Source organism: Pipistrellus hanaki (assembly GCF_964339955.1).
Source record: "Pipistrellus hanaki genome assembly, chromosome: 2".
NCBI lineage: Eukaryota > Metazoa > Chordata > Mammalia > Chiroptera > Vespertilionidae > Pipistrellus > Pipistrellus hanaki.
The window spans coordinates 155,821,277-155,844,420 of record NC_140504.1 but is presented as its reverse complement, the minus strand read 5'-3'; the positions used below and the strand labels follow the sequence as shown (position 1 = coordinate 155,844,420).

General features: G+C 38.3%; 1 protein-coding gene across 2 annotated transcripts in view; it reads left to right on the top strand.

Moving 5' to 3' along the window:
• PDE4B (phosphodiesterase 4B) overlaps positions 1 to 23,144 on the top strand; it is a 423,560-nt gene that overhangs the window by 65,577 nt on the left and 334,839 nt on the right. Inside the window, exon 1 of one of the 2 annotated variants that reach the window (XM_084871378.1) lies at positions 11,813 to 12,063. The exons of the other annotated variant lie outside the window; for it this stretch is intronic. Coding sequence (XP_084727504.1) covers positions 11,828 to 12,063 — 236 coding nt within the window. The 5' untranslated portion in view covers positions 11,813 to 11,827. Of the gene's footprint in view, positions 1 to 11,812; positions 12,064 to 23,144 lie in introns of those variants that run through there. 2 annotated transcript variants of the gene reach the window in all.

The following is a 23,144-nucleotide window of genomic DNA, read 5'->3' as shown; positions in this document are numbered from 1 at the left end:
TACTTTTTAAAAAAATATTTTCTTTATTGATTTCAGAGAGGATAGGAGAGGGAGAGAGAGTCAGAAACATCAATGATGAGAGAATCATTGATTGGCTGCCTCCTGTACACCCCTCCCCCCACAATGGGGATCAAGCCACAAGCCTGGCATGTTCCCTTGACGGGAATCGAACCCAGAACCCTTCAGTCAACAGGTAGATGCTCTATCCACTGAGCAAAACTAGCTAGGGCTTGAGTTACTTCTTAATACTAGAACTTCATAGCCAGTCTTGATAGATAAAATTCTATTTTTTTCATTATAAAATAAAAATCTGTCATTAATGCTATTGAATTTTTTAAATTTCTGATATGAACAGAAATTAACAGAATGTGTAGTAAACAAACAAACAAATCTTGAAATTAAGTTAGTCAATCTAAATCTAAGCTGGTATTTTAGAAGCATTTTCCATATTAATGTTTATTCTGTACTGTTTTTAAGCTCATAGTATTACGATATTAATTTAAGAAAGTATTGTTTCTGTAAAGTAGCTTGAAAATATATACTTAAACATAAAATGAATTTCTGAATATTGTTCTCTTTTTAAAAGCAATGGAGTGAATTTGGTTTAATTTTCATATTTGCTATATTCTTTCTATGGTCTCTCTGGTATCATAGTTAATTGTTTTTATGCAGGTAGTTATTTACATTAAAAATTTTAAATGCAGATTAATATCATTTAATATATATTATATTATATTTTCTTATATATTTCACAGAAGACTGCTGACATCGTAGGAAATAATAAAAAGATACAAGCTGATTTTAGAGAAAGAGGTTTTCTCAAATGTGCCTTTGTTTTTAAAATATATGTCCCTAATAGCCTATTCATTTGAAATCATCCTTTTAGGTAATTTGCTGACAAGTTAGTATTATCTTTGGGAACTGGAGTGCCCCTTTTTAATGCAGATTTTAAAATACCTACCATAGGAATGGTTTCTTTTCTTGCATTTAGGTGTCTGAATCATCCCTGCTAATATATCTTGATATCAACAATGATCTAGGAAACAAAGAGCTTCCTTAGTATTTTTGCCAGTGCAATATGCCTTCACAGAATATGCCTTATGAAAGAAGCATCTAATTACCCTGCCAAAGCCAGAAAGAACTGTAAAAAGAGGACCAAGGAAGGCTATCCTACGTGCACACCCACCCAATGAATAGAGATTGCTGCATGTGGGTACTGTGCTTCTGCACTGCATTGAGGATGTGAATAAATAATCCTATATAATAAAGAGGTATGCAAATTAACCCTCACACCCTCACAAATATGGCTGCCTGTGACCAGGCCGGCAGGGGGGTTAGTGAGGGATGACCAAATGACTGATCAAGCAGGCTGCAAGGGGCAACCAGGCTGGCAGGAGAATTAGTGAGGGATGACCAAAAAATGACTGAACAGCAAACTGTGTGGAGCGATCAGGCTGGTGGTGGAGGCAGTGAGGAGTGACTAGGCCAGCAGGGATGGCAGTTTGGGGTGACCAGGCTGGCCAGGGGGACCAGTTCAGTGTGACCAGGAAGGCAAACGGGGGCAGTTAGAGGTGATCAGGCCAGCAGAGGGGCAGTAAGAGGGAGGGGCAATTGGGGGTGATCAGGCTGGTAGGGAGATCAGTTGGAAGATATTAGGTTGGCAGGGGGGGGGTGGGAAGGGGAGGAAGGCGTGAGGGGCACCTAGACCACCGGGGGGCATAGTTGGGGGCAACCAGGATGGCAAGGGGGGGCAGTAAAGGATGACCAGGCCAGCAGGGAGGGGGCAGTCAGGGGTGACCTGGCTGGCAGCAGAGGGCAGTTAGGGGTGACCAGGCCAGCAGAAGAGACAGTGAGTGGCGATCAGGCCTGGGGGGAGGGGGGCATTTAGGGGCAACCAGGCAGGCCAGCTGGTGAGCCATTAGGAGCCAGTGGTCCAGGATTGTGAGAGGGATGTCTGACTGCCAGTTTAGGCCCAGATTAGAGAGGGTTCAGGCTGGGCTAAGTGGACCTCCCCACCACCGTGCACTAATTTTATGCACCAGGCCTCTAGTGATGATGATAATAATAATAATATCTTAAAAGAAAAAGACATGCTAGTTAAAATGGCAAGCATAGCAATGATTTAAGAAGTTTATTTAGGGATCTTTTGTAAATTTAAGTACAAGACATTAGAATAGCCCTAACTGTTTTTGGCTCAGTGGATAGTGTGTCAGCCTGTGGACTGAAAGGTCCCAGGTTTGATTCTGGTCAAGGGCATGTACCTTGGTTGCGGGCACATCTCCAATAAGAGATGTGCAAAAGGCAGCTGATCGATGCTTCTCTCTCATTGATGTTACTAGCTCTCTATCCCTCGTCCTTCCTCTTTATAAAAAAATCAATAAAATATATATTTTTTAAAAGAGATTAGAATATTAACTGGACTAGCTCTCCAGATAGTAAGAAGATAGCTCTTCAGGGCTTACAGGAGAGCATGATTTGGGGCACTATACTAATTTTCTATTTATTTTTTCAATAATAAAAATTAATTAGAATGCAATATCAGATTCTGGGGACATAAAGATGAATAAAATAGTTTATTCCTTGGAGAGCTTGTAGGTTAGTTCAGGACACACAAGAAAGTATGTACTGTGATATATGATGAAACATTCTGAGAGATTAGTTCAGGGCTGGTGGAGTACAGATGGTATCAAACAGCTGACTGCCTATAGAAGCTGGGAAGGATTTCACTGAAGAGTTCTCATTTGAATTTAGTTCTCATTTGATGGATGAGACATAGTATTTTTGGCAAAGAAAATGGAGATGCAACACTTAGGCAGTGAAAACTACATAAAATGATACATAAAATTGTGAAAGGTTTACTGCTTAATATTACAGCTCTTGCTCTAATTTGAAGTGGTTTGTCCTATTTCAATCTGATGTCCTGGTCCTTTATCTTAGTCTGCATTTAGAAGATCATCCACTTATTTATTCAACAAATGCTTATTTAAATACCCACTATACTAATCCTTCTCAAACTCTTAAAACAAACTAACAAACAAACAAACAAATAAAAAAAAGAAGAGGGAACTCTTCCAATCCCATTTTATGAGGCCAGAATTGCACTGTTACCAAAATCAGGTGCAGATGCTACAAGAAAAGAAAATTACAGGCCTGTATCCCTGATGAACATAGATGAACAATCCCCACCTTAAAAAACTAGCATACTATATGGCAAGTACAATTCTGAGAATTGGATGATAAGATTGAATAAAATAAAATTCTTGCCCACATGGAACTTAAATTCTAGAGGTAATAAATGATAACAAATCAGATGAAAAATATAATGCAGCATGGGGATTTTTGTTTAAATATGGTGACTAGGGAATAGTCATCAAGCAGATATATTTGGGCAAACCCTGAAAAGAGATGAGGGGACAAGCCACACATACATGTATCTTGGGGACAAAGAAACTTTCATGACACTTTCAATCAACAAAAATGAGGCCAGTGAGGCCAGAGCAGAAAGAGCAAGTGGGAGAGTAGAAGGAGGTGAAGTCAAAGAGGTACTGAGATGAGAATGGAAAAAATTAGATGGCTTTCTAGGCCATGGTATAGATTTTTACTCTGAGTATAATGAGTGGTCACTGGAAGACTTTTCTTTCTAGAATAGGACCATCTATTAAGAATCTATGATACCATACTTAAGCATCTTTGGCACAAGCTTTCAACCTTCCACTTAGGATTCAGGTGACATTGCTAGGTGGCACAGGTTAAAAATGATCTTTCTGGAATACCATTTTACCAATGATGAGTAATAAAATGATATCATGTGGCTGAAGTTCATATCTTCTTATAAAAATAGCATGCTAGATAATTTCAGACTCAAGGACATTCACTACTTGTGAAGATATACTTTCAGTGACATAATCTGACCACTCTGCGAGCATGCATTCTCTCTTCTGTCTCATTAAGTATCTATACTAATGAAAGAGTAATATGCTAATTAGACCAGACATCTTCTGAATGTCCTTCTGGACAAAGCCATGGTGGCAGGGGCTGAGGCAGAGGTTAAGGGTGAGGCAGGGGAGGGCAGTTAGAAGTGATCAGGCTGGCAGGGGAGGGCAGTTAGTAGTGATCAGGCTGGCAGGGAAGCAGTTAGGGGGTAATCATGCCAGCAGGGAGCAGTTAGAGGCATCAGGCTGGCAGGCAGAGGGAGTTAGGGGCAATCAGGCAGACAGGCAGATGAGCAGTTAGGAGCCAGCAGTCCTGGATTGGAGAGGGTGCAGGCGGGCTGAGGGACCCCACCACCCCACCTCTTTGCACAAATTTCATGTATCAGGCATCTAGTCTAATGTTATAAAAAGCTTGGTGTAGACCAGCTGGCATGGGTCAATGTTTAAGCATTGGCCTATGAACCAGGAGGTCACAGTTCAATTCCCAATCAGGGCATATTCCTGAGTTGTAGGCCTATCTCTAGTGAGCAGCATGCAGGAGGCTCAGATCAGTGATTCTTTCTCATCAATGTTTCTCTCTCTCTCTCTCTCTCTCTCTCTCTCTCTCTCTCTCTCTCTCTCTCCCTCTACCTTCCTCCTCTCTGAAATCCTGTATAATAAAAGAGAATATGCAAATTAACCACCACTCCACTACACCCACAAGCCATGCCCACCAGCCAATCAGGAGCCAGTATGCAAATTAACCCAACCAAGATGGCTGCAGCCACCTAGCAGGCAGGAGGCTTGGGTTTCCCAAGTAATGGAGGAAGCCAAGCTTTCTGCACACCATGGCCAGCCTAGATCTCCACTCAAGGCTACAAAGTTTCAATTATAGAAGATAAATAAATCCCAACAAAAATGGCTGCGCACATGGCGCAAGCAGGAGGCTTAGCTCCGCTCAAGGTTACAGAGTTTTAATTATAGAAGATAAATAAATCTAAGATACCAGGACCTCTGCTTGGGTCTCTGGCAGGCATGACTAGAAAATCACAATAGGCCCCTAACCCAGGCTGCCCCATACCCCAAGAGAACCCTCACCCTGATCCGGAACACCCTTCAGAGAAAACCAGCTGGCCCCACCCATGCACCAGGCCTCTATCCTATCTAATAAATATGCAAATTGACCATCACTCCAACACACAAGATGGCTGCCCCCATGTGGTCAATGATGGCTGCCCCCATGTGGACACAAGATGGCCAGCAGGGGAGGGCAGTTGGGAGGGACCCAGCCTACAAAGGAGGGCTTTTGTGGGTGATCAGGTCAGCAGGGGAGGGCAGTTAGGGGTGACCAGGCTTGCAAGGGAGGGTAGTTAGGGCAAACAGGCTGGCAGGGGTGCAGTTAGGCATCACTCAGGCTGTTAGGGGAGTTGTTAGGGGGTTATCAGGCTGGCAGGCAGAAGGGGTTAGGGGCAATCAGGAAGGCAGGCAGGTGAGCAGTTGAGAGCTGGCAGTCCTGGGTTGTTAGAGGGATGTCCGACTGCCCATTTAGGCCCGATCCTACATTTAGAATCGGGCCTAAACGGGCATTCGGACATCCCTTAAGGGGTCCTAGATTGGAGAGGGTGCAGACGAGGCTGAGGGAAACACACCCTCGTGCACGAGTTTCATGCACTGGACCTCTAGTCAATCATAAAAATATTTAAAAAAACAAAACAAAAAAAACTTGGTATAAGATTGACTCCTTAGAAGCTATACAGTTTATATCTTAATTTTCTCATCTGAAAATGGGCAAAATCATGTGCATTCATTCAGTCTACAAATATTGAGTATCTATACTATGCCAGAGTCTGTTCCATATTTTAGAAATGAACAAGACTCAGCCCAGCCCTAATGGACATCATAATTGACTACCATGGGGAATCCAACAAGGGTTTCAACAGCACTTGTCTGATATGTTTACAATGAGGACCAAATGAACTAATTAAAATGTTTACAACAATAAATGGCACAAGTAGGTATGCAATAAATGTAAACTACTTTCCCATAATCCTTTAATTCTTAAGAATGGTCAGTTAATTATTCTTTACTAAGATGGCTAGACAACTATTTCAATTCAGTTGAATGTTATATTTCTTCAGTCATATTAAAACATACCTCTAATTTCATTTCTTCAAACTGAGATTGAAAAATTGGGAGAAGTTACTATCCAGGGTGAGCAGGAATTCTGTTCAAAGAGGCTGTTGTCTTTGGGGTGATCTGTATTCACTTATTCCTTTGTCTGACTAAAAGAAGAGCTTGTGTATCTTTAATTAAATAGTCTAATGGCTGTGCTAAAATGGTATGTTATTTAGAAAAAGAGAGCTGGATAGTGAAATAATTATAGATATAAACAACAATAATTTAATTCTGTTAATATTGAGTCCCAAATCTATTCCTCTTTAAAAAGAAGCTTCTGAATAAACTGTCTCCTCAAATGTCAAGCCTTGTATTTACCAAATCTGCAGTTCAGTGCCTTTAAATTACTATAATTTCATAATGACAATTAGTTAAAAATTACTCAGTTCCAAGAAAATTTATTCCAGGTTAACTTTTAATGTTTGAAAGGTATTAAATGAAAAATAATGTAACTGTTTATTTAAAATAACTTGATTGCACTGCTATTAACTTAAAAAAAACAACAACAAACAAACAAACAAAAAGGACAAAAAACGGTTTGGCTCAGTAGATAAAGCGTTGGCCTGTGGACTGAAAGGTCCCGGGTTCGATTCTGGTCAGGGGCATGTACCTTGGTTGTGGGCACATCCCCAGTGGGGGGTGTGCAAGAGGCAGCTGATAGATGATTCTCTCTCATTGATGTTTCTAACTCTCTATCCCTCTCTCTTCCTCTCTGTAAAAAAATCAATAAAATATATTTTTTAAAAATAACAATGTTATAGTTGCAGTATAAGCTTATCATTTTGCTTGGTTGCACTTAATTTGCTTTCCATTTAAATTTGATGAAAAATTTAAAAAAACTATCAATTTGTCCATAGTACATATGAATGATTCCTTATTCATTGTTATTGATCATATAACTATACTCAGATCCTTTAATTATATTTTATTATGGTAAATTTTTAATTCTTATTGCTTAGATGGATGTGGTTACCAGAAATTTCAAATTAAAGGTGAAGACATAGCTATAATTGAAATTCTTAAATGATTCATAAAGGCAACTATCTGCACACTAATAAACGGAATCAGAATTACTTGTTTCTCCCTTTGTGGTGTCAAGAGTTAAGCATTACATGAGTATTGGAAGGTTTTCATTTTAGTTCTTTAGCACCTTCCTGAGCACTCAGCAGGGCACACAAACTCTACTTTCTTCTTGGCTTTTTCTACTGTTCTCCTGATTATCTCTCTCAAAACACTACTCTTAACTAAAACAAAGAAGGAATTTATTTAGTTTTGCTGTGATTTTGTTTACTTTTACTTAGATACCATCTCCTATTTTCTACTGTCAAGATTCATCTTTGATTTCAATAGTTAACAGAGTCTAGTTTTTCTTTTGATTTTAGAAACAAATTTTCATGCATTTACCTGTACACATGAATTTCCTCCCCTCAGAGATAACTTATTCATACTTTAAAGTAATCTATTACCTTTTAAGTTGTGGATTTCAATTGTCTTGAGTATTCCTAAATGTTATCTAGAGTAGGAAGTGTTAACAGGATTTACATATTTTTGAGAATTTTACTTCTTAGGATTATTTTCAAAATTTCTCTAACTGGGACATTGTCTGTCATAGTAGAAAAAGTGAAAAGAGTAATGTGAAATGTCATAATGTCACATAAATTGATGATAAGAATTGGAAAGCAATTATAATTGCACCATTATGCTGCTACGTTAAGTAGGTTTATATCAACATTTCCTTATCTAAACCCCAGTTTAGATATAGCTAAATCTGGGTTGTGAAATTTGCCATAATTTAAGTAGAAAGAAATTCTTAAATGCTTACTATATTTTGGCAGCCTTAAAGAGTGAATATGAAATATACCTTAGTGACTTCCAATTGCTATTTTTTTTTTAAATCACTGTGAATATCAGCAGGATATCACATATTCTCATGTTCCAGCTTTAAATCACATTATTGTTGGAGGGAAGGCCAAACTTTGATGTCATAATTCAGTAAATAATAGACAGCATTAACCATATTTCCCTTATAATATTACTAACGAGCTATTCTTTTTAAATTATATTGATATATATATATATATATATATATATATATATATATATATATATCCACACACACATATCCTATATAACCCTATATAATAAAGGGGTAATATGCAAATTGACCCTTATGCCCTTGCACAAGATGGCCACCCCCATATGATCAAAGATGGTTGCCACAAGATGGCCAGTGGGGGAGGGTAGTTGTGGCCAATCAGGCCAGCAGGAAAGAATAGTTAGGGATGACTAGGCCAGAAGGGGAGGGCAGTTGGGGAGGACCAGGTTGGCAGGGGAGGGCATTTGGGGATAATCAGGCCTGCAGAGGAGGGTAGTTAGGGGGGGCAAGGCCAGCAGGGGAGGGCAGTTGGGGAAACCAGGCCAGCAGGGGAGGACAGTTATGGGCAACCTGGCCTGTAGGAGAGGGAAGTTGGAGGAGACCAGGCCTCCAGGAGAGGGAAGTTGGGGGCACTGGGCTGGCAGGGGAGGGTAGTTGGTGGCAATTGGGCTAGCACGGGAGTGGTTTGGGGGTGATCAGGCTGGCAGGCAGGCAAGCAGTTGGGAGCCAGCAGTCCAGGATTGTAAGAGGGATGTCCAACTGTCAATAGTTGGACAACCCCTGAGGGGTCCCAGATTGCAGAGGGTGCAGGCTGGGCTGAGGGACACCCCCCCCCCTGCCCCCCAATGTACAGATTTTGTGCACTGGGCCTCTAGTATATATAATGTATATATATTTATATATTTATATATTTATGTGTCTATATTTATATATACATATTTATTTTTTATTGATTTCAAAGAGAGGAAGGAAGAAGGAGAGAGATAGAAATATCAATTATGAGAAAGAATCATCAATAGATTGGCTGCCTCCTGTATGCCCCACATTCAGGATTGAGCAATCAACCTAGGCATGTGCCCTTACTGGGAACTTAACTATGACCTCCTGGTTTATGGGTCGATGCTCAACCACTGATACATACCTGCTGGACTAACAATATATTCTTAAATAGGACAGTTAAAATATCTTCAGATATATAAAGAACATGTCTTGGGGCCTAGTTGCACACAATGACTATTTTACCTCTTTTTATCAGAAAATAAAAGTACTCTACTGGGAGTTAGAAAGCCTGAGTTCTTGCTTTAGCTCTAAAATCAGCTACAAATATAACTTTGGACAAGTCACTGAACTTCTCTAATCTGTGCTTTTGTCTTTGAAATGAGCTTAACAAGGTGATTCACTTGAACTGTAAAATTCTATAACTGTGCATTTGTTCCTGATATGTATTTTAATATTATTAAAACATCAATATTTCTTCAAGGTACCACCTGTAAACCAAAAGGTCATATCCTTCCTATTATGTTGGAACTAGGGGTTCAGTGCATGGATTTGTGCATCTTGAAAGGAATTGTGGGCTGTGAGGCTGCAGTAGGCACAGGGACAGGTCTCAGCTCATCCTCTGTGCCCCCTCCTGGCCCCTCCCTCCATGGTCCCTGGACCCCTGTTTGCTCGTAGCCTTGCTCTCATCACTGCTGTTCCCACTCACTGATGGCACTGGCCTCACTCACACCCGCTGATGGCACGGATTGATTGAGGCCAGAGCCAGCAGCAGGTGCAAGGAGGGCCAGCACTGTCAGCAGCTGCAAGCAGTAGCTGCTGCCCTGATCACCCCTCAGGAGCATGGGGTGGTGGAGAAGCCCTCAGGCACAATCAGGGCCAGCAGCCACTACTCATACCTGTTGATGGCACCTAGTGATCAGGACTGGTGCCAGGCACTGGCAACTGGTGAGAGTGGCGACTCTGGCTGCAGGTGTGAGCAGGGCCGGCGCCAGCAGCAGGTGCATGCTCCAGATGGGACTGTGGCGCACAGGAGCAAAGAATTTTCAGTAACCATCCGAGGACAGTGACTGGCACACCCCCACCCAGCGCCTTGGTCTGGCACCTCCATGCACCTGCTCCACCACCCCACCGCAGTCAACACCCGCCATGTTCCGCACATACACTCTGGTGGTCAGCACATATCATATCAACCGGTTGTTTTGTTGTTATCGTTGTTTGCTATTCTGTCTATTTTCATATTGGCTTTTTATTATATAGGATCACTTTCCCCAAGGGCTGGTGTGGGGGTTTCTATTTTCCTATAGGTCGGTTATGCTCTTATCCAGCCCTTTAGCTATTCAGCCATAGTATATGACATACATAAATGACTTTATTAAGGTGGAAGTCCTCACAACTTAGAGGAAAAAAACAAATGTCTCCCCCTTTTTATTGAAATCTTACTGTGAATCCTTACCTGTCACTCTTGCTGGCCAGCTCTAGTTCTGCTTTTTCAAATCTGTGTGAGATGAGGCTGGCCCTGGTGGCAGTCATTGCCATTGCAGGCTTTTCACAACATCCATATACTTTGAGCACACAGTGTTCTTTTTACTTCCTCATGCCTTTCAAAGTATAGAGGTTGCAAATTCAGGTTTCAGTGATCTGCTTTAGAACTTGAGGGATTTTGGGGACTCTCCTGCCTATGTATCTCATTTGCATGTCTTTGTGAACAAAATACACAACTACACACAATTGCAAGTAAATATACCCATCTACAGACAGTGTTTGTACACCTCCTTGCGCACACACACACACAAGCATAAGGGTACTTCTTGACCTTGGACTCTGCACTTGAAAGGGGAGTTATTACCTCCATTTTCCATTCTGGGAAGCTTTGGCTTTCAGAGGTGATTGTGTATCTCACAGAGAGGCTGCTGTGGGCAACCCAGGAACAATGAGCTTAATCAGAAGAATGAGGGTAATGTTTATTGGAATAAAGATTAACTTCAAATTCCTCAGGGGAATGAACCAAATCCAGTGCTTTCCTGTTAGCTGACACTTTTTATATTGATGCTGTCTTGGATCTTCTGGAGAAGGAAGGGGGGAGGGAAATATTCAGCAAACCAGCTCTTTTCATTCAGCAGTGGAATCTGGGGGGCTGTTTTAGCTGGGCTTTCCGACAATCCCTGATTTAATGTTTTTACTCCGGTGAGGACACTAAGTAGCTTCACAAATTTTGTGAAAATCTGAGCAGTGGAGAGTGTTGTTCAGGGGGAAACAGAGTGCAGTTGTTTAAATAATCCTGAGCCAATAAGCATTGGGTAGGTGGAGTTACTGTTGTGTGCATTTGCGGAGCAAGATAATTCTGAATGAAGACTTTAAACACCACACAGGCTGACGGGCTCTGGTTCTGCTCTTTGTGAGAACAAAACAAGTGACCAGGCGGCTAGGTTTTGCTTATTGTCTGTTGCTGAAGGCAGCTTTTTTTTTTTTTTTAAATAAGATTTTTTAAAATATACATGCAAAGGATTTATCAGAAAGCCTTATGAATATTTCATTAGTTGATATATTCAACTGAATGAATTCAGTGAGTGTCAGTGTGTAGCTCGCAGACAAACCTCATCCACAAGGAGGCTACTGACATAGGAAGCACTTTGGTGCATTTTCAGAGGCAAAGCCCGGCTGATAAAGCTCCCTGTGACAGCCTGGCTTGCCATTCTTCGAGTAGGCTGCTCTTGCTCTGAGCAGTTCCTACATCGGAGCCTCGGCTTCCAAAATTAAACTGGAAATAGTTTGCAGACACACCAGCCTCCTAACCTGCAGCTGTGTGTCTCTGCTATGTTTGAGGTTTTTGTTTTGGATGGTGAAAGCTAGCGCTCCAACCTAAGACATGACAGCAAAAAATTCTTCCAAGGAACTTACTGCTTCTGAACCTGAGGTTTGCATCAAGACTTTCAAGGAGCAAATGCACTTGGAACTTGAGCTTCCGAGACCAACTGGAAACAGACCTACATCTCCTAAAATTTCTCCACGCAGTTCACCCAGGAACTCACCATGCTTTTTCAGAAAGTTGCTAGTGAATAAAAGCATCCGGCAGCGGCGTCGCTTCACTGTGGCTCATACGTGGTAAGATGCGATTTGGAACTGTCTACACTAGTGCTTTTCATTAGTAAGCAGTGATTTAGAAGCGTCGAGTATAGGACATTTGAGTTTTGTTTATAATACAGATCACCAGTGTGAAATGAATGGAGAGTGGGTCAGCTGAGGGATACGTAAGTGTACGGTGTGTTAAGTGATCATTGTGCTGTTTCCAGATAAAAGACACCTCTGGCTGTGGGGAGTCTTTGGAACTACTGCTTATAAAAATGCCTAGCTAATTCCAGGTAAATTGAGAATTGGAGGGAGTTAAACAAAAACACTCAGTTTTTTGTCCTATCTCCATTGAAGGGATGGGTGACTTTTTTTGTATGTTTTGTGGTTACTGTTGGTGGCAATTTGAGTAGTATATTTTTGGCACAAGATAAATGTTTTCATCTTGGTTCTAATTTATTTCTGAGGACAATGTCTGGATTAAAAGTTATTTTATTGTATTGCAATGTTTGTAATGGGTTTTAGCTTTATTGACTTTATCATTACTCCACTTCAGGAAAGGGAAAATTAAATTCCCACTTCAAAAATTACAGTTAGTTGATTTTCTTTGTGATTAAAAATGCTATTATCTTTAAGATCCTGTTGTAAAAAAAGTTACTTAAATTTTTGATAAATAATAAATAAATTTCCAATTTACTTGGGAATGCCAATTAAATAAATTCAAGAACAGCTCTGTAAAAATTGCCCTGAATAATAGGCTAGCTTCCTTAAACTTGCATAATAATGAAATTAAGAAAAATCACAATAGATATTAAACTTTAAGTATAGAAGCTATGCCATTTCAGATTTCTTTGAAAAAAATATTTTTATTCAATACCCTTCAAAATTGGGTATCTGTATCCCTATAGTTTTTATTTAATAGGGACCATAGCAATGAATGGAGCTAGTACCTCTTAATTGTAATTCTAATAAATAATTTTGTGATTGCATACTAGATTGCCAACCCACATTATAAACTGGACATATCTAGTTTTTGAAATTAATACTTACTTGAATTCTTTTGTCTAATCTAGTGCACAGTGCATTGGTAAATTCAAGTTACCACTAGAAACATGTAGCTTACTTTTCAAGGCCACCACATGTTTAGCCAAAACATACTTTCCCTTTCTAAACATGATATGGTTGTTTTTGTTTTCTAACAATGGACCATTGTTCATGTAATTGCTTTATTAAAGAACTTTGGTCATCTTTTTGATGGATTAAATCTTATTTAATCATAATCTCAGACTTGTAGAATACACATGATGAGTTTTTAAAAATCTACCAATGGTAACATTTGTATGAAGAGAAGATTTATATATAAGTATGTACAGATTTAAAGAGGTCCTCTCTCTAATGGTATACCTCACCCTTAGTACATGTGTATTTCTATATAATCTGCTAAGTAGTATAACTGAATAGGTTTGTTAATTAGTTCTCATATATAAAAAAACAAGGATGAAATACATATACTATAGTTAATAAACTCATATTTTTTACTACTTGGATTAATATTAAGCCATTATTTTTATCAGAAGGACATTTAATTTGAGTAAGCTAATTTTCAGGTAATAGAAAATCTTCACAAAATCTTGGTAATATTTTTCTTACTATAGAGTTTCTGAAGATAATAATTTGACATTTTTTTAAATTTAGAATACATTTTTTATGTTCTAGAGACATAGAGCTATAAATATTGTATTGTTCTTTCAAAAAAAATCCCAATTTTAAAATGATTAAAAAGTAGTTTTACTCATTCATTATATAAATTTTCTTACAGCAAGTAACAAAAAAGAACAACTAAAAACTATCTGAGGTAACTTATTGCAATTAAAATGATCTTCTAGTTAAGTTAAAACAAAATTTTCTACAAATTGCTAAAAAATAAAACACATGACTGGTACAATGTAATATAATGTAGGGTTAAAGAATACATTCACCATCACACATACCTTATAACCAGTTATGACTATTATCCATTTTCACCCCTTTTCTCCTAATTCAGGTACTCCCCTTATTATGTTTCTTAGTAAAGCTGTATCACAATTTGGAGTGTATGTTTAAAATTTAAAACTTTATTTTCATGAAATATTCCATATTTCTTTATGGAAAATATACACATATAATATATTTAAATGACTTTCTAACTAATCTTAAAAAGTATGTGCTTTTTTTTTTAGCATTATATGGAATAGTTACATAAGAAAATAAAATCATAAATACTTTATTTTTGCCTCATTGTCATGATGAAATGTAACCATCCTTTCACGATCAACGATTGGTATTTTCCAAACCATGCATTTAAGTTAGAAATTCCAAGATATGCACTTAGAAGTCTCTAAAAACATGTTATTACTTTACAGTAGACAGTAGGCTTCTTTTAAGAAGATTGGATTGTTTTGATTTCAGCATTGAAATTAAAGTAATTTTCATGATGAAGCTAAACAATTCAGAGGATACAGTTTATTTCTAAACCCTCTGGACAATTTTTTATCTTTAATTTGTAGATTTCATATTTTAGTCATATGAACATATAGTTTTGATCTTGAAAACCTACATTGTGAAGTGTGGGCCAATGGCAGAAGATTTTTAAAAAACACTTGTGAAATACCTACTCTGGAAATATCTGGGGGGGAAAGTAGATATTCAATGTGCTGTCACTAATCAGAATATTTACACAATCCTAAATCTGGAAGGAATTTGGGTGATTATCTCATTGCTTTCTTTATCCTGGGGCAGGACCACAATTGCTCCATCTTTGACATATGGAAATCTGCCCCATTTTTAAGACTCTGGAGAAAATAAATCACCCCACTCAATACACAGTCTCACTACTTCACAGCCCAGGTATTGGAAAATTCTCCTTTATGGTCAACCTATTTATAATATACTAGTGGCCTGGTGCACAAATTTCTGCACATTGAAAGGAAATTAATTAGAAGAAATGTTTCAATATTGCTATTCACCCTTTTTCTATAACAGAAGTATCAACCAAATTCATGATCAACAATGACAGATCAAAACACATGCATGCAATTGGCACCAGTGAAAGTTTTGTATGTATCACACATGCACAAGTCAACTTAGCCTTTTATATATAGAATAAACTTGCTTAATTAGATCTGCTTTCTGATTTAGCTAAACTTTTTCCAGCCCAGTGAAGCACCCCAACTTTTCTTTCAGGTAATTATGAGCATCACAGCAGTAAATATCAACATGAAGCACATTATTATTATAGATCATGTAGGGAAAACAAAGGATAAAATATTTAACTGCAGCAGTGTTTGGCTATATTCTGCACAGTGAGAAAACCTGAAGTCATTTTCAAGGTCCACCATTACTTACTTCTTTTCAGTCAGGTCAAGTTTCTAAACTTTCTAAATCTCTGTTTTTCGGCTAATGAAAAGAAAATAGGATTCCACTGAGTCTCCTATTTACCTACTTCAGGACTTCTGTGAGGATCAAATGAGAGGAGCCACGGGAAAATGCTTCACAGACATTTGGATAAAATGTGAAATGTTTTCACCTGGCTATAAAGTAAGCAGTGTTCTTGGGCTGAAGAAACTGCAAGGAGGCTAGTCATTGCTAGGGAGGGAAGCCGGGCATTGCTACATGATGCCATTACCTGGTGCCCACAGTGACTGATTCAGGGCTGGGCTGAGCTGTGGGCCACATTTTGTGCCATGGGATCTTGGCAGGATTGGCTGCGATTTGGTGGGCTGTAGCTCCAGGGCTATGGCGGGCCTGTGTCCCACTTAGTGGGCACCAGGTCCACAGTGCTGTTTGTGCATGTCATGGCAGCTCCTGCATTGAGCATCTGTCCCCTGGTGGTCAGTGCATGTCATAGCACCCCATCAGAAGATCAGACACTTAGCATATTAGCCTTTTATATATATATAAATAATAGGTATAATTTGTCTTCAATGTATTTTAGTTTTCAATGTATATTAAGACTTAGAAGACCCTGCATGAATCTGAAGATCATTATTAATTGGCCCCAGGGTTTTCTTTTTTCATTCACTCAACTTATGGAATTGAGCACTGCTGTAAGAAAAAATATTCTCATTTAACCCACATGGATCCCAATGCCTACAATATTTTAAGTTCTTTACTAGTATGTTCACATATGTTACCTCATTAAAGTTTCATTTGACTATAAGAATATGCTAAGTTCATGTTCTTTTCAATATTTCATGTTGCAGATATAAAAAATGTTCTGAACTGCTTTAGCTTCTTCCAAGTGTTTCTCCCTAATTAACCATTGACCTTGAGCCACCATCCCAAATTTCTAAATTCTGAAACCCAGAAGTGATCATCACACTCATTAGATGGCATAAAAAATATACATGTCACACTTTGTAAAGTGTACATGGAATAGTCAGCATTGCTAAATGGGGAGTGGGAAATTAATGCCAGAGTTTTTATTTATTATTTATCCCCAACCTCAAATCAGGGGTGAAAATTCTGAGGCATAACATAATCATATCTGGCTTGTTTTTTCTTGACTGGTACTTGCCACACAGTGTCTTGCTTTGTCAACTTTGTTTTCTTTGCTGATGTCCCAACCTTTTTCATCACTTCTCCTCCATCACCATCAGCCTGATGCTTTCTGAAAGAAGGTATTGGTGACAGTCTTAAATATATCCTGGGCCTATCACACATTTCTTCTCTACACTCTCCTCATAAAGAGCACATGTATTAATGGGTGAGACCCATAATCTGTTTGTCCATGCTTGCAGATAAATATGCTTGCACAGGGAACACTATTTTTTCAATTAGGGTTAGTATTAGAAAAAAGACTATGTTTTTATTCTTTTTCTCCTTATAGTTCTACTTATATCTTTGAAATCTTCCATAAAATATGAACTTTTGTGCCTAATATGCAAATGCAGACATATTAACATAGTTCATACTCTAACATAGTTCATATTAACATAGTTCATACTCTAACAGAACTTATATCTGATAAGACAAAGCTGGGTAACTGGAGAGGAGTAAAAAGAAAACAGTGAGTTTACTACATGCTTGACCTTCCTCTAAGCTTGAGGTATATTTGTTGTCTTATGCAACTTAGTTCTGGTTTGTTAGCTAACTCTACTAAATCTGTGCTTGTATTTTTCTATTTTCTTGGATTATTTCCAAGCCATATTGGAAAATTTTGAGAAATATTTCTGTCTGTACATACTTACTGATTAAATATTTGATTAAACAAGACATTTATTTAGATTCTACTATGCTCTAGATTCTATACTGGACTTAGGAGATAGGAAGTTAGAAAGAGAGTCAGTCCTTGTCTGCAAGAACTATGTAGTACTGGAAAACAAATCTATGCATTAATAATTAACCAATTATTTGCAAATAATATTGAAAAATTATGATCAACTTGTTATTAGAGCATAGATTAAGTAAGTTTTCCCCATTTCCCAATGTGTTAGGGAAAGTTTAGATAAAAGATGTTATATGTATGAGATCTGGAAGAACTAAATAGGAGTTTTTCAGGAAAAGTGAAGCTGAAAGGTTATTTATTGTGTGTGTGGTGGTTTTTTTTTTGTGTGTGTGTTTTGTTTTGTTTTGTTTTGTTTTGTTTTGTTTTGTCCAAGGAAACAATAATAAGGAAATTCTATTAACAAATAATCCTATATAATAAAACCCTAATATGCAAATTGACTAAACAGCAGAATGACCAGTCACTATGACACACACTGACCACCAGTGCATTCCTACTGGAAAGTGCTGCTCAGCCAGAAGCCAAGCTCATGGCTGGTGAGTGCAGCAGTGGTGGTGGGAGCCTACCCTGCCTCCGCGGCTGTGCTAAGGACCCCTCTGGGGATGTCCGAGGCCAGCAGGCAGACATCCTCCAAAGGGTTTCAGACTGTGAGAGGGCACAGGCCAGGCTGAGGGACTCCTTCCCCCACCCCCACCCCCCCACCGCCGCAACGCATGAATGTCATGCACTGGGCCTCTAGTAGTAATAATAGCTCACATTTATTCAGCACTCACAATGTGTCTGATATTGTTTTAAATATATTTACTTATTTGGTCTCATAAAAAGCTCATGCGTATAATTATTTTCATTTTATGGGAAAAAGAATGAAGCATAAAGGGGGTAGGTAATTTTCCAAAGTTACACAGCAGTTAAGGATCTGCTTTGGGATTTGACTCAGAATATGAAGTATGAAGGAAAGTGAGCAAAGTTCACTGGAGTTACAGCCTAAGATGAAAGGTGTCAAATATGAGAAGTAAGGTTATATCTGTAGATTGGAGCTATGCTTTAAGGGGTTCTGGGCTTTATTCCATCACCAGAAAGCTTCTGCAAGGTTGTGCGAAAGGAATGGCCATAAATAGCTTTTGCTTTGGAGAGATAGTTGCAGGCATTGTGGAGGGTGCAGTGGTGGACTAGAAGATTAGAAACAAAGGGAAAAGGGAGAATGTGCATTTGAGAGATAATGACTTCTAATTATTGTGTAAATCCCATAACATCAAAAACTCTGTTTATACCATTCTTTATGACTTAACAAATTACTGTTTATGGAAACTGAGAGGCAAGTATGCAAATTTGGTATCCCTTGCATTTATCACCTACAATGTGATGTTATGGATGATACTAGCTGATAGCCCCAAATGCACCAAACCATCACAGCCCAGGTGCCTGGGAAGATGAGTGCATTTAGGGAAAACCCTAGTGCTCAGTCCTAATTTACCGAGGTGCTTTGTGTTGTGCTTTATGTATAATCCTGGTAGGTTTTCTTTTTTTAACAGAAATTATCTTAGTCCACAGTCTGAACTAAATGCCAGTTGGAAGTCCATGCCTCACAGCCTGAGTCTATTGCTTTAATCAGAGCAAGCATTTTCTCAGTAATGCAAGTCTATAAATGGTGTTTCCATGGCCTCCTTAGTGTTTGCAAATCTTCAATATATTGGATTTTAAAAATGCTTACTGTAAAAAGGGCTTTGTAAAGTAACGATGAAATCCCCCAGTGCCCATGCTGGAAGGTGGCCCAGCAACCATGCCTGCTGCCCCTAAAGTCTAAGCCCCTTTTGCAAAATCCCATTCGCTTTCTTTTCCCACTCCTCTTTTGTCATCTCCCAGGTTTTCTCCATAGGTGTTCATAGTGCTTATTTCTCTAACATCACTGTCAAGGCACCAGCAACATTACGCTCGAGACATTTAAATGGTTCACAGAAAAGAATCTAAAATGCTTACGGTGGTTGACAAGGCCCGACATTATCTGGCCTCAGGCTACCTGTGACCTCATTTCCTGCTCTCCAGCCAGGTAGCCTCCTTTCTGATCTTCAACAAACCTAGCTCGCTTCCACTTGTGGGCCTTTACACTTGGTGATTACTCTGCATGGAAGATGTGGACATGGCTCACTCACTTGCATCCAGGCTTCTACTCAAATATATATATATATATATATACTAGAGAGGTCTTCTCTGTTTCTTCTCTGTAAAAAAAACATCCTTCACTTTCTAGTCCCTTAATCTACTTCATATTTCTTCTACGGGAATTACTGTTACCTGAAAAAGCATCATCTGAAAAGACATATCTGTTTATTATATTGTTTTTACCTCCTATTGTCTACCAATCCTACTGCCTTGCCTGAGGAAAGAGATTTTGTCTTGTTTACTAAATCCCAGGCACCTACAAGAAAGGTTAGCACTTAATACATATTTGTTGGGGAAAAAATAAAAGGAGAATGACTATGGTTTATGTTTCCTTAGCCCTATCCTTTGAGCACTCTATCTTCAGCCCAATGTGAAAGAGGAGGAAAGGAAGCTTAGGTGATGCTTATTCTACAAGCATTCTTATTTTATTCATCTCATAACTGTTGTGTTCCCTTTCTGACAGTAAGGCTACTCTCACTTGCTTCCTATTTTTGTATTCTAGGATATTGCAGATGCAGGTTTAATTATAACATCTCACTAGAGGCTAAGTGTTTTACATGGTAGTCTATTTAATTAAGCCGCTGTGTACAAATTATACTATCTAGACTATAGTGCTATAATGTGAATATCTGTCGCATGGTACAATTATTTATTTTAGGCATTCCTTATGCATCACGCAGCACAATTAGTGCCACAGCTCAGAAAAGCTCTATAAATCTCTCACTGTCTGAGTGGAAATGTTGTACACAGGAATCTATTTGTTATCTGTCCTTTAAAATGTTTGCACATTATAATACATTACATCTGTATGAGATGTAATGTATTATATTTTTTCACTGGTGCAACATTTAAAATAAGAAATTTGAGCTTTTTATAGGACTTCCTGGGTAAACTTGGAAGTAAGAGTTTGTGACTTGCAGAGTGAGGCAACTGTGAGTTAACAACTCTTGTACTGTAGAAAAACCATCACCAGGAGTAAAATATGTCTGTCTCATTTTCCACTGAACGGAGAGGTTGGGACCTCTGTCACTTCTAGTAATTCTTTGGCACAGATATGTTTGAATCTCACTGTGTAGTTTTGGTTGAAAAAAAAATGTGTTGACCTTCTCAGATTGCTTCTTGCTGGAATATGGGCATTTTCTCTTTGAGGGAGAATAAGAAATGGCAGCGTCTCCAGCCCTTTCTTGGCAAACAGCACCTGTCACAAGGTGTGCTCCCCTGGCCGCCTGGCTGCTCCTCTCCTGGCTTACACCCCTGGCCTACACAACGCAGGCATACTGCAAATGGCACAGATTGGAAATAAAGGGGTCTGGGTAGTGTGGCATCAAGGAAAAATGCTTTCAAATTGTATTTTCTTTAAATCAGTGTTTTAAGAATCATTTTGGGGATTCCGTGAGAAGTATGTTTGTGACAATCTTTTTCCTGGTCCTGGATCAAACAAAGCCATATAGATGACTATAGGGTTGAAAACTTTGGAGACATCTCATACAGATTCCATAGTCTCCAAGCACTTGAAAACCACCAATTTAAGGGATAAATGACTAGAGAGAGAGAGAGAAAAAAATTCTATACAGCTGTGCTAGATGAAGTCATAGAAATTTCCAGATAATTTATAACATTAAAATTATATGCATCTAAGATGTTCAGGAAGGTAGAAGGGAGGAAGGATCTATGAGTCAAGGAGAAATCACTTGTAGTGAAAACTTAAAATAAAGATTAATAAAAAAATAATTTAAAAAGTTGAAAGGGTAGTATAACAAATACCCTCTACCCAGATTTACTAATTATTAATGTTTTTCCACTTTACCTATGTATTTCATACATGAAATCGTATATATGCTTTCTTTCATTTGCAGAGAGCACATTTTGATGGAGAGCAGTGGTTTTGGGGATTAAAAGGAAACATGTATTTTTACAATATGGAATTATTTCCATTACATCAGCATATTATCAAACCATAATTTCAGAGTTTGATTCTTAATATTATACTCACATACTGAAAAATTATGAATAAGTTTGTAGCCCCATTTTTTAAAAGTAAACCATTGAAATATAGTGGAGGGCTAGAGGTGTCTACTACTATAATAGTTTGTGACTTTTCCTGGTGATGAATTATTTGTTTGAGATGCTTAAAACAGTTTCTAAGAGGAGAGATGTCTGAAGCATTCAAATGTATCTGCTCCAAGAAGAAAAGTTATTTTTTTTCCTAACCCTATAAAAAGTGTGCCATTATTATGGGACATTATATAAGGTCTTAACTTACTACACATGGGGTTCTATAATTGTACTATTTTGAAGTTACCTTGAATTTTATTTTTTAGCGTTAAAATCTTTGTTTTATGCTATATTATCTGGAGTCAAGAAAGCTAGATTGGGTTTAATATTTTCTCTTGATTTGCTATTGAAATTTTAGATCAATCAGTTAGCTATCTTGACCCTCAGTTTCTTACTCTGCAAAATGGAGAAAATAGCCTTATGTTTAAATATTTTCAAATGTTAATTTAAATTAAAAAATTCTGTTCATGTAATCCACTATCTCCTCTGATAATATATTAGGGTACTTAGCAAAACACTTCATGCATTATAGATCATGTAATAGATGCTGCTATTTAATTACATTACCAAACTTCTAAACATACAAACATCCACATTATTGTCAGTCTTGGTGGGTGAAGCAGAAATTATTTTTTATTATTTGGAAAGCATCCACTTGGTATGGAATGTGTCAATTTGAAAGAGAGAAAGTTCATGTGAGTTTATAAAGAAATGATTTTTTAATTCCACTGTGTAATCATTTGATATACTGAAGAAACAAAATATAACTCATTTATTATCATGTGATAATCATATTTTAATGAACCAAGTGTGAATAGATTGCATCCCCAATAAGAAAATTTATAGCTTTGTTTGGCTGCTATATTTTAAAATGTCATGTGTTACCATCCATTGTGTGAAAAAATTAGAAGAGAACCAATTTGAAGTCATTCCATCCAATTGCACCAATAAGCTTCAATCTCAAAAGAAAATAAAGGAGAAGAAGATGCCTTTTCTATTTCAGGAGCCCACATGTAAAACTTCAATATAAGATTCAGTGCACGGATGTCTTGGGAAAATTCTCAAAATGTGTCCTTGCCACCCTTTCTATTCCTCCACAAATTAATAAGCTCACACTATTTGTTACAGCATGGAGCTTCTGAGAGGACTTCTGTGACAACCTGGCCATGGTTACCTAAGCAGTTTATTCAGGAAAACTCTCACCATCAGAACTATTCAGGCCTTCTGAAGAGAGATTGAAGACAGAACAAAGAAACTAAGAGATACAAGTCTTTCTTGCTAGTGTCTGAACTGCCCAAGACTTCCTGAGATTTTACCATTAAAATCCATATGAAATTTCAACTTCCTGGGGGTAATTAAGGCTGTGGTCCTTATCTCTCAGACTACTCAGTCAGGTCTAAGCTCACCCAGAAAACAGAGTTGTGTCTCCAACAGTCTATATTTACTAAAACAACACAAGTGTTAGTGGCAAAACAGCACCAAAATGTTTCTGGTGATTGGACCTGGGTTCAGTAACCTCAGAGCGTGAGTTCTGACTAAGAAAGAATTCAGAGCAGGACTCATATATTAGCAGAAGTTTATTTATAAAGGCTCAGAGGTAGAAGAGGTGAGCTGTGGAGGAAGTGAGCCAGCTGGG